The 13,108-nt window shown below is 38.9% G+C and overlaps 1 protein-coding gene across 6 annotated transcripts in view; it reads right to left on the reverse strand.

Annotated features, from left to right (window-relative positions):
* Positions 1 to 755: 755 nt before the first annotated feature.
* The window catches only part of LOC140739250 (START domain-containing protein 10-like), a 167,110-nt gene continuing 154,757 nt past the window's right edge, over positions 756 to 13,108 (reverse strand). For 5 of the 6 annotated variants that reach the window (XM_073067379.1, XM_073067381.1, XM_073067378.1 and 2 more), the window contains exon 7: positions 756 to 10,859. In XM_073067379.1, the coding sequence (XP_072923480.1) occupies positions 10,629 to 10,859 (231 nt within the window). In that variant the 3' untranslated portion in view covers positions 756 to 10,628. The remainder of the gene's footprint in view (positions 10,860 to 13,108) is intronic. The other variant, XR_012101588.1, reaches the window with a different exon arrangement.

Consider the following 13,108-nt stretch of genomic DNA (forward strand, 5'->3'; position numbering starts at 1 on the left):
CATATGTTAACCCTTTCTCATGATCCTCCTCTGGACCCTCTCGAATACCAGCACATCTATACTTAGACAAGAGGCCCAAAACTGCACACAAGTATGGTCTGAACAATGCTTTATAAAGCCTCAGGATCATGTCCTTGCTCTTATATTCTAGTCCTGTCGAAATGAATGTTAACATTGTATTTGCCTTCCTTACCAATTATCGCTGACACAGCTTACAAGTTAACCTTTAAGGAATCTTGCACGAGGACTCCCAGGTCCCTTTGCACCTGACTTTTAAATTTTCTTCCCATTCAGAAAGTAGCCTATGCCTTTATTCCTTCTACCAAAGTGCATGATCCTGCACTCCCGTACACTATATTCTATCTGCCACTTCTTCATCCATTTTCTCAATATGTTCAACTCCTTCTGCAGACTCCCTGCTTCAAGACAAGCTGCCCCTCTACCTAACTTTGTATCATCTGCAAATGGCTGAAGCATCAACTTACATGATAAGTTTTTCTTGCAAATATCAAATGTTGTCATACTTCGTTTTAGAAGAATATTTGGAAAGTAAAGCACTAAATCATGACAGCACTTGAGGCCATTCAGCCCACTGAGTTTCTGGCAGCTCATCTTCTTATTTTAATTCCCATTCTCATTCCCTGTTACCTTGCAACACTTGCTGACCGTAAGCTGACTGCTTGTCGTTCATATACCATTCCCCATTATCAGCACTTACAGTGATTGCAGGTATAAATTATTCAATAAACAATGAATTCCCAGCATTTCCACATGTTTAAAATATACAGAGACAACAAAATATACAGAGTAAAATCACAGCAATCCACATAATTAGATACAAGGCACAGCAGCAAGTTCTTAGCACAAAACACAGAGACTTTAATAAAATATACCATTGTTATTTTTTCTTTAATTTACTAACCAAACATCATGTAAATACAGCCTGAGGAGAGAGTTGGGAGTTTGGTGATGGTGTTGCAGTATAGGTGAGTCTTAATTGACCCATGTATTTATGAACACCAAATTCTGGCTTTGGATGGGACTATATACACAAAATAAAGGCTAGTTTGCGTGTGATTGTTAACAAGTAACAAGGAGCATACTTTTAACAGCATGAGAAATAGGAGCAGGAGTAGGCTATTTGGCATTTGAATTTGCTTCACCACTCAAACAATCAAGGCTAATCCAGTATCTCAACCATCAGATTGTGGCCAAATTCATTAAATTCAAAAATAACCTTTGGAAAGGAAATCCTAATCACTAGGACACATTTAAAAGGAATACTGCCACACGAAAGCAGCATCCATCATCAAGGACTCCTGCCACTCTGTCAATGCTCTCTTCTCATTGTTACCACAAGGAATAAAGTACAGGAGCCTTACATCCCACATTACAAGGTCCTGGAACAATTAATATCTACAACCAACTGGCTCCTGAACATGCGTGGATAATTTCATTCAGTTCAACTCTGAACTGATTCCACAACCTTTGGTCTCACTTTCAAGGACTCTGCAACTCGTGTTCTCAATATTATTTATTCATATATTTTAAATTTATTATTTGCATGATTTGTCCTCTTTTACACATTGGACATCTGTCCATCTTTATTATGTTTAGTTTTTCTATTGTTTGTAGTTTTTTTTAAATGCCTGCAAGAAAAAGAATATCAAGGTAGCATATGGTGGCATATATATAGCTTGATAATCAATTTACTTTTAACTTTTAGTTGACCATATCTATATGACCGCAGACCGACCAATGTAATTGGTTGATCATATCTATATGACTGCAGACCAACCCAATGTGATTGATTGATCATATCTATATGACTGCAGTCCAACCAAAGTGATTGCCCTCTGAGTTGAACTGTAAGGTAGCAAGCAGTTCATGGGGCAAGTCTGGGATAAATAATTAAACCACCTGACCAAGTGGACAAATAAAAAAAAACTCACTTTCCTACCTCACTGCTATGTTCCCTTTATCTTTTGGTTCTAAAATTTGATTTGATTTCAAAGTTCAAAGTAAATTTATTATCAACATATATATATATGTCTCCATATACTACACAGAGAATCACTCTCTTGCGGGCAATCACCATAAATAAAAAGAGATACAATAGAATCAACGAAAAACTATAAAGATGGACAAACTACCAATGCACAAAAGATAGCAAATTGTGTAAATACAAAAAAAATAAAAAATATTGAGAACTTAGCCTTTGACTGCACATGATTATCACCTAGGTTGTATAATTTGAAAGATTCATGGTATTCTTCAATCTGGAAATCTAATTTATCCATAGGATGATCTGGAAGTTGGTAGCAAATAGTCTGCATGGTAATGATATCTGCAGGAGTAATTGCTCTGATAAATATTAGCTAATTTCTGTGTTTATTTAAATTGACCAGCTTATTGGAGTTTGCTTAAAGTTCAGTTTGGTTTTATGTTCTGAACAGGTTAAATACCGATGATGGTAAACCAGCTTATGATTTGCCTTGCAGGATGCAGCATGACAAGGATATCCATGTCAAGGTATTTGGAAAAAAGAACTAATCACAATCAATGTGAAAGAGACTGATTCATTCTAAAAAAGTAACTCTTTGAGCACAGGGCAATTTTGGTTTTGTTAAAGAATGCAGACCTGGGATAATAATCAAACTAGAAAACTACTCAACATTTTAGGTAACATCTGTGGAAATAGAAAACACTGTCCCTCCCTCCACATAGCAACTATTAAGCATTTCCAGCAGTTCCTGTTTTAATTTAGATTTTCCAGAACCTACAATATTTTGTTCTGGAAAATAAAAGGTACGGTCTCTAATTCTGCAAAACTTTCCAATGTTTAGATTTAAAGTTCAAAAGAAAAATGCTTTTCACTGGACACAAAAGATTCTGCAGATGCTGGAAATCCAGAGCACACACACAACCACACAGGAGGGACTCAGCAAGTCAGGCAGCATCTATGGAGGGGAATAAACAGTCCACATTTCAGCAAGATTCCTTGGATAGCATTCTCATGCGAGGTATTAATTAGTTAATAAAGTTATTTTTTCACTAGTGTGTGTGTCATCTGATTATTGCTCCAGCTCTCAACCCTGGTTTGCTTGTGTAAGGTAACACAGACAACTCTAGAAACCGAACTGATGCACTCCACAAAGGCCGATAAGTAGAGTGTTATTGCTACTGCCCAGCATAGTGGTTCTGAATTAACTTACTGTATATACTTTACAAAGGTGATCACATCTCAAACATTACTTAAAATGGTCATAAATCTATAGACAGGAAAAGAATAACTACAGCTATTAGGAAAATTAAATCTTTGCATGCAATTGATTTCAGAGCATGAAATGAATAATGTAGTTCTTCTGCAGCAATCAAAACCTATTTTTGTCTACATGGGATTCTTTTGTTTTTAATTGAATGCATTCTAAAAATAAGCATTCATTAATGGAATTCATTATCTGCAGGGAATCATCAGTCAAACGTGGTGCATTAAAATCTCCATTATTATTTGGCTAGCAAAAGAATGCATACAGTGAGTATTATAATTAAGTCATTGGATAGACTGGAAAATATAATCTGGGCCTTTATTAATACTTTTAAGAGACTGGTCAAAAAATAAATTACAGGACTGTCACTTCTCCTGGAACATTACCCTCACATATAATGGCATTTGGCAGTTTTGTTGAGAATTGACTGGACTTGAGCAAAAGAGCTGATGTGACAGGAAAGACTTATCATTATCAGGTGGATGAAGAAATTGCAGCAGTTGTCTTGACTGCTGCATAATGCTGAAACAACCTGTTCTGTTGCATGAATCACCTTCAAGGCCTATTCAATCCACAGGTTCCATCATAGAAGAATATTTACTACCCAGGTGTATTCTATAGATGAGAATGCCAAGCATTACAATAACTCATTATTAGATCCAGCTACACCATATTGAATGAAATTCTCACTTCTAAAGCATTGATAATTTCCGAATGAAGTGCAGAACATCTTTTACAGGACTGAAAGATTATGTTGCTCAGCAATCAGTCTACTGAATAATCTGGGAAATAACGAGAGAGCAATTTCACCACCTCTCTGCAGAACCTTATTGTCCAAACAGATAATGGGCCAAGTTAGCCGAGAACAAATCTTTTGGCATATGTCGGTGATATTAAATCTGATTCTGGGTTCATAATGTTACTCAAAGCATCATGATGTCCCAATCATGCAAAAGTGAGCAGGATTGTTTTGGTGGCATTTAGAAGCGCTGTAACCTTGATCTTAAGTACTCAGAATAAAAGGCAGTGTGAAGAATTGTTTTATATTGTAATTTTATGAATAGCACTGTATGCCTGCCACAAAAAAAATCAAATTTCACAACATATGTGAGTGATAATAAACCTGATTCTGATATGGGTCTTTGTTGTGGACTGAGAGTGGGAAGGGGGTAGGGAGAGGGGTATCATGGTTGGGGAAAAAGGGAATGGAGAGGGGAGCAAGCACCAGAGAGACATTCTGCAATGATCAATAAAACAATTGTTTGGAATCAAATGACCTTTCCTGGGTCCCAGGGCTGGGTGTGTTTGAACCTGCATCACCCCTCGCCCTTGGCACTCATTCTCTGCCAACTGTTCCACACTGCTCCACCCTCGCCATTTCGCCAGACTTAAACTTGATTGCCGCTTCATGTTGACAAATACAGTACTGTGCAAAAGTAAGGGAATATTAAGTAGATCAGTAATTGGTCTACTGAACAATCTGGGAAATAATTACAACAATTACACAACATCTAGCTATATATATCTGTGCCCAAGACTTTTGCACAGGACTGTAAAAACTACTATTTATCATATCTCTGTAAAAAAAAAACAGAACTGGTTACAGATATTATTAGATTTACTGTGGAACAAAGGAGCATGGGGGTGCAAGAATCTTGCAGCCTCAAAATAGCGCCATATCATAATAAATAGTTTTTATTAACATACTCTGAAAAATAAATAAGATTGGATATGCAATTATTTTTCCCAGGATATTCAGGATTAACAAAACAATATTTGAAACTCAGCATTGCAAGAATGTACACACTGTCTTGCAAAATGACTCAGACCTTTCAGTCCAACGAGACCACTCAGAATCCCCTCTAAGGCAACTTTCAGAAGAGGTACTTGTTACTGCAAGGTACATTTCCTTGCCCATACCACCAGTGTTTACCTGCCACACTTCATTGACATGTTAGGAACCATGATTTGAATAGCCCACTTTGGAAGAACTGAAATGAGGGCTCAGTGGCTGGCAGATGCTCAGAATATTCAAAGATAATCAAAATATTTCCCAGCACTGAGGAACATATAGGAATCAGTGAGAAAATTGGTGGGTCCATGAATCAGCCATGACCTTACCGAATGATGGAGCAGATTTGAGGGGCTCAGTGACCTACTGTTGCTCGTATGATTTAGCCCATTGCTTACTTAGCTCTATTTTGACAAGAACCACCATGAATGCATGACTTATTTATACTCCACAGTAACATATTCCTATTGAGCTTTGTTAGGCGTATTCATTGATAAATCTTACCATTTGTTTGCTAAGAAAATTTCCCACCCATCTGGCTTCACCTATCTCTTTCCAACTAGCCTCCTTTCCTTCCTCTCACCTTCTTAGTCTGGCATCCTCCCCTTTCCTTCTTGGTCCTGAAGACGGATCTTGGCTTGAAATGTTGACTATCTATTCATTTCCATGGATGCCGCCTGACCTGTCGAGTTCTTCCAAATTTTCTGTGTGTTGCTTTAAAGTTTTTATGATATATATATGAATGTCTGAAGTGTGTTTAACATTTTGTTAACAGTCTTGACAGTGGCCAGATTCAAGTTTATTAATATTAATGCTGGTCTCATCGATGAATTCTGTGTTTCTTTTTAAATTCTTGTATTGCCTTGTATTAATTGTTTGAAAGGAAATTAAATGAGTAACATGCAATCAAATGCTAAAGTTTCTTAAAACACAGTCACCAACTCTAGTCACATGCACAAAACAAGGAAAAGTTGTCAAAAGTCAAATCTCTCAGTTTGCATAATCCTAAACTAAATTTATACATCACATTTCCATTAACTTAAAACAATGTTCAAACTCCATTCAATTTCATTAAAATGTAAAATAAATTTGACTCATTAAAGAATGGAAACTATTCTGCAAATCTCCATTCTGTAAGTTTAGTCTGGAAGTACAGCTATGCGTTTCATTACAAATTTCAAAACTCCAAAGAATCTGAATGTTTACTTTCCATGGTGGTATCAGTCTAATTTATCCCAACTGAACTGTTCCACTTGCATTCGCTTTGCTCTAACATATATAAAAAATAAACTTTTACATTATCAGCAGGGGTCTCTTCCTGATCTATTGCCTGCTTACCTTCCATTTTGTTGATGATTTGGTGTCTCTCTATTTGAAAGTTGAGCATTATAACTTACTGAAGAACCCTTGTGTTTTCACTTCACAGTACTTCATATTTTAGGTTGGGGATCTCAAAATCAGAAGAACAAATCTACTGGAAAGAAAGATCTAGGTACTGAATCAATGTTTCAAAGTTGAATCGACATGTCTTTGCATGAGATGACTTGGAAAGCAGCCCGAGAAATAACATGAGGCTATTAGGTCCATCTGGTCCACAATGTCCATAAGCCACTTATCTGCTGGGCTCCATTCCCATTTTGATGGCAGTTTGCCCAAGTGGTGGCTCTTAACAGATAAGTATTGAATCTGGGAGTCATGTGTAATGTGAGACCATGAGGTTGACCCCACCCTACGTGCCTGATTTTAATCTCACCAAGTACACAAAGAGCTTTCCAGCAAAGTTAATGAAGACTCACCAGATCCCTCCATCTCATTTCCATTTTAACTCTGCTGCCTTTGGTTTTCCAATTTGTTCCAACAAAGATCAACGTGAGTTTGAGAAGTATTTCATCTTCTGAAGAGGCACACTGTAGTCCTCTGGATATAATAATGAATTCAACAATTCTAATACATCAGCATTTTTATTTCAGCTTTCTAACCTTCAATTAATCTTCCTCTAGTAATTTCATATCTGTTTTCCTTTTCCTGGATGAGCCGCCAATAATGGCTGATGAGCTTAATCTAGCTGGAACAACTGGTTTTAAGCTTGCTCCATTTAACCTTCTCCATTGTGAATTTTTATTCTCCTATTAAACGATTTACTTTATTTGTCATTTGTACATTGAAACATACAGTGAATTGTGTTGTTTGCATCAAATCAAATTATCAAGGGTTGTGCTGGGAGCAGTCCGCAAGCATCACTATGCTTCTGGGGCCAACACTGCATGTCCATACCATACTAACCCTAACCTGTATATCTTTGGAATGTGGGAGGAAGCTGGAGCACCTGGAGGAACCCCACATGGTCAAGGACAGAACATATAAACTCCTTACAAACAGTGGCAGGAATCCAACACAGACCGGTGATCATTGGCACTGAAAAGCGATTGAGCTAACAGCTATGCTACCATGGACCCCCTTCATTCAGCTTGCTTTGCATGGACATCCCTTCTCTCCACTCTTTTTCACCATCTGTAAACTTTAGCTATTTGTAGTGGTATTGAAAGCACTTTTTTTCTTCTCCACTGACGTACAGATGATTTTCTACAATTATTGCTTTTGTCTCAGATGAAAATCAGAATTGGGAATTTAGCATCATCCTAGCTCAGTGGTACTGAGGCCTATACGTAGAACTTAAGTTACTACCTTGATTGGAGTCAGTTCAGTCATCATGGGACATGCACTGAATTTGATATGGTCTCATTTGAAGGGCTTTTCATGATAAAAATAGGGCAATCAGCCTCCATGGATCTTTTGCCACTGCAATGGGTCTTGGCTGATTTTCACCAAGATAAACTTGCCTATTTTTTGTATTTGTGTCCCTTGATTTCCAATTCCAACTAATCTCAATCTTTAAAGTTTTCAAGCATCCTTACTCCTTAAGGTTTTCATGTAGTGGGTGGGTGGGTGATAATGTGAATAAGCTTCCACTACCGATTAAAACCTCCCAATGGTGTGCATCGCCAATGGCTTCTGATAACCAAGTCCAGCTCCTGCTCTTCATGTCTGGCTTTGCTACTAAGCCCAGTGGAACTGTTTCTAGTGACAGGAGAATGGGGTAGACGGTTACTGGTGCCTTGAAACTAGTCATTCCATTCACATGGAGCTTGTCAGCTATGGTTGGCAGTTCATCTAGGAGAAAGAAAACTCTTATTTGAAACCTCTGTTATCTTGTGGCTATACCCACTCATGGAGAAGGTTTTGGGTGTAAACCCTGAGGAAAAGTCCAGAGCAGTAGTCCCTAAGGCAGTTCACATTGAGTTTAACATTGACTGGTAACTCCTGTGACACGACTGATGCCAAAGTGTATTGGTTTCTGCTGTTCCTTTGAATTCATCAGCTGCGTGGACAGGGGAAGCTTGCTGCATTGGCAACAGAGTGTTCTCAATGTCGTACTGCCCTAAGTTGTGTACCAACTGATGATGTGGTTCCAACAACATAAGCTGCCAGGAAGCAACATCCATGGTCAACCCCTGACCAACGGAGGGCTTCCAAATCTTTCACAGTCTTCTTTGTCTAGAAATTCATTTCCAATCAGTAGAGAAAGCATGCTGTACAGGTGTAATCAGAAAATTATCTGAGATCAAGGGAAACAATGCCATTTATTCCACCACATCCACAATTCAATCACCAACTCCTGATCTCAATTCCACTGAGTGGAAGTTCTCCCTATTTCAATTTTATCTCCAAATTTAACTCAAGAACTTTTATCCATTCCCGTTCCTACAGTATTTATTGTTGAATTATTTATTATTCATCTCCCCCTTTCAATTGGTGTCATGTCTGTTTTAAAAATAATCACCCAGGTCTCTGGTAATAATTAAAAAAATATTTTTCCAAATCTCTCCTTTAATGGGACTGAGCTTGTGGGACCAAGTGTAAGGTGTGTCATTCCCAAGTTATACTACCAACCAGAGACAAATTTCTAGGGAGCATCAGGGACATGTAATGTACTTTCATAGCATGTCCAGATCTGACTCTGAAGTGAGCGGGTTTACAATCCCTCAATTGACAAGCATTTTTCTCCAGGAAAAATAACTTCTCTGACCCTACCACATCAAATCCTTTCAAAACTTGAAGCAGTCGCATCTCCCTCTCAGTGCCTCATAGCTAATGGAATTTACAGAACCTTGTTAATGGAGCCATTAGGAGACATGACGTCTCAATGAAACTGTACGGCATTATGCCAAACTGCTTTATTGTAGACTATTTCTATAATGCTCATTTCTTGCTGGGCCATTATCATTGAGGTTGACATCCATTATTTAAAATGTAATGATCACAGCATGATTATACTTGAAAGTTACTAACATGGTCCAATTGCTTCTTATGCAATATTGTGAATCTCATCACCTAAGACAGCAAGCAAATATTTCAAGGCATCATCTGAAATTTAGAAACAATACCCAAAGTCTGACAATGTAGTTCCTGCATTTTCATAAATTAACAGGCAAGATGCACTTACTCATGAAAACATAATCTGGGATTCAGATTTCTTATGTAATCTTATATCACTGTTCATTTTTAACCCAAATAGTACTATGACCTTCAAGAGTACCACACTCTGGTTTGGAGGCTTTCATGCCTCAATGACCTGGAGAGCTATATTGGCTGGACTCAGGGCTTTATACTTTGGCTCTTGGTAGGGTCAGCCATGCCAATCAGGTTCAATGGTAGAGACCAGACTAAAAGTGGTCCACCGGTCATCCAAGTTCGGGAGGTTCAGCTCAGGGCTAACAGCCCTGACTGGTAAAACAAAACTGTTATGGAAACACATAGGAAGTATCCTTCTACATTTGAGTGTGACGGTATTCCTGAACCTCCACCTGGGACTTGCATGACTGACAGTAGTGAAAACCGACAGGAAGCTACAGACGTGATGAAGGAAGCCCTGAACACTGCCAGAGACGGAGGACCTTCACTGCTGCCCTAAATGCCAGTGGTGTAAGAGGCAGTAAGTAAGTAAGTAAGTAAGTACTATGAGGATCTCTTTCTGTACTGAATCCACTCAGTGCTGGTGTTCTTTGCAAAGGTTGGCAATAAAAGCTCCATCCAACCTCAGCCAAGTATCAATGGGCAAGACATCAAACGGTTTCTATTTTGGTGAATGGAATCATAAAGACATAGCAAAAGCACATGCTAATCTGTCCACTCATGCTAATCCATTCATATACAATGCCATATAGGAACAGCTATACAGTACAGCTCTATCCAATGGCCACCTCTTCAAACCAGTTCAGCATCAAGTGCCCTATAAAGCAATGTTTCACTTTAAAAAGAGGCTAGAAAATTGTCTACAGATATGTGTGATAAAGGAATCTGAGTTGATGGGTGAGTGGCAGGATTGGCTCAAAGGGTTCTATAGCCTCCTCTTGCTCTTAATTCTTCGGATTATGCCATTTAGTGAGAATGTACTGCTACTTTGTATAGATTATGCCACAGAGTGTAAAAGGGATACCGAGTCATTAAACCCCATATGCAAATTATTATTTCGCTCCCTCAATTTTTTCCACACTCTCCTGCATCTGTTAAGATTCCTTGGAGTAGCTATCTTCCTCGTCGCTGATGTGGACCTTCTCCTCGGACAATCCGCTCTCATCGATATTTTCCAGCGAGGATGCGTGCTGCAGTGACAAGTCTGAGAGGCTAACACTGGGCAGGGTGTTCTGCTCTGGGTAGACCCAGGGCTTGAAGTGCGGGTTGTGTTTCTGCTTCCAGTCGGGATACTTCAAGCAGGCTTTATAAATCCGCTTCATGGCCTAAATTAAAGAGGGGGGAAAAAAAACATTCAGACAAAAAAAACTGGGCACTGTTAACCACTTCCTTCAGACTGAAATGAAGCATCTGCATTAAGATGGACAACAACAAATAGCATGGGTCCTTCAATCAGAATCATTGACAATTACATACTAAAGTACGAGTTATATGTCCTTTCTAATACAGGGAAAATAATACTCATTCCTGCATGCATCCGTTGCTGAGGCCAAATGTTTTATCATTAGGAATAAATGTCAGTTACAGGGGTTGATTAATCAACAAAAAAATTTCAAAATAACAATTATGTTTCCTTTCCAGGATAGCTGAATCAGAATCAGAATCAGGTTTATTATCACCAGCATGATTTGTGATATTTGTTAATTTAGTGGCAGCAGTAGAATGTAATTCGTGATAATATAGAGAAAAAAATAAGTAAATCAATTACAGTAAGTATACATATGGATATTAATAGTTTAATTAAAAATAGTGCAAAAACTAAAATAATACAAAAAAAGTGAGGTAGTGCTCATGGGTTCAATGTCCATTCAGGGAATCAGATGGCAGAGGAGAAGAAGCTGTCTCTGAATCGCTGAGTGTGTGCCTTCAGGCTCCTGTACTTCCATTCTGATGGTAACAATGAGAAGAGGGTGTGTCCTGGGTGATGGGGATGCTTGGGAATGGATGCCGTCTTTCTGAGTCACCGCTCCCTGAAGTTGTCTTGGATACGACGGAGGCCAGATGGAGCTGACTAATTTTGCAACTTTCTGTAGGTTCTTTCAGTCCTGTCCAGTAACCCCACCCTCACCACCACCCCCAAAACCAGACAGTGATGCAGTCTATTCGAATGCACTCCATGGTACATGTATAGAAGTTTTCAAGCGTTTTAGGTGACAAATCAAATCTCTTCAAATTCCTAATGAAATACCGGCTGTCTTGCCTTCTTTTTGGCTGTATCAGTATGTTTGGACTAGGTCAGATCCTCAGAGATCTTGACATCTAGGATCTTGAAATTGCTCACTCTCTCCACTTCTGATTTCCTCTATGAGGATTGGTTAATATTCCCTCATCTTACCCTTCCTGAAGTCCACAATCAGCTCTTTTGTCTTACTGATTTTCAGTGCAAGATTGTTGCTGCAACACCTCTCAACTAGCTGGTGTATCTCACTCCTGTACACCCTTTCATCTCCATCTGAAATCCTACCAACAACTGTATCATCAGCAAATTTATAGATGCCATTTGAGTTATACTTAGCCACACAGTCATGGGTATAGAGGGAGAAGAACAGTGGGCTAAGCACACACCCCTGAGATGCGCCAGTGTTGATTGTCAGCAAGGAGGAGATATTACCACCAATCTACACAGATTGTGGTCTTCTGGCTAAGAAGTCGAGGATCCAATTGCAGAGGAATGTACAGAGGACCAGGCTCTGTAGCCTATTGATTAGGACAGTGGGAATAATGGTGTTAAACACTGAGCTATAGTCAACAAATAGCAACTTGACATAGGTATTTGTACTGTCCTCCTTCTGCAAAGAACAGGATTTCCCTTCCTCCATCATTGACGATGCCCTCACCCACGTCTCTTCCTTTTCTGAACATCCACACTCAACACATCTTCACGCCGCTTTAACTGTGATAGAGCTACTCTTGTCCTTAGGTTTCACCCCATGAGACTCTGCAACCAGCTCATCATTCTCCACAAACATATCTTTACCTCCCTCCTGAAAAGTCGACTGTTTATTCATTTCCTTAGAGGCTCCTTGACCTGTTGAGTTACTCCAGCATTTTGTGGGTGTTGCGTTGGATTTACAGCATCTGCAGAATCTCTCATGTTGATAATTATGAGTTAATTATCAACTCATGTTGATATGTTCACCCCATGACCACGTGGGTTTCCTTCAGAAGCTCCAGTTCCCCCCACATACCAAAGATGTACAGGTTAGGATTCGTGGGCATGCAATGTCTCCATCAGAAACGTGGTGATACTTGCAGAATGCCTAGCACAATCAATGCACTTCACTCTATGTTTTCATGTACATGTGACAAATAAAGCTAATATTTAGATCTTTAATCTTTACTCACACAGAAGATAAAAAATCAGGACGCCAAAATTTTTTGAATGCTCCAAAGCAACGTGCACTTTAATTCCAAATGGTCCAAAATGCACGCATCACCGTAGTACCTTCAAATTATGTACTTCAAAATTCTTATGGTGCCCAAATGACTTTGCCACTGCTTCTGTGATCTCGTT

This window comes from Hemitrygon akajei, chromosome 15, assembly GCF_048418815.1.
Source record: "Hemitrygon akajei chromosome 15, sHemAka1.3, whole genome shotgun sequence".
NCBI classification, from domain to species: Eukaryota; Metazoa; Chordata; class Chondrichthyes; order Myliobatiformes; family Dasyatidae; genus Hemitrygon; species Hemitrygon akajei.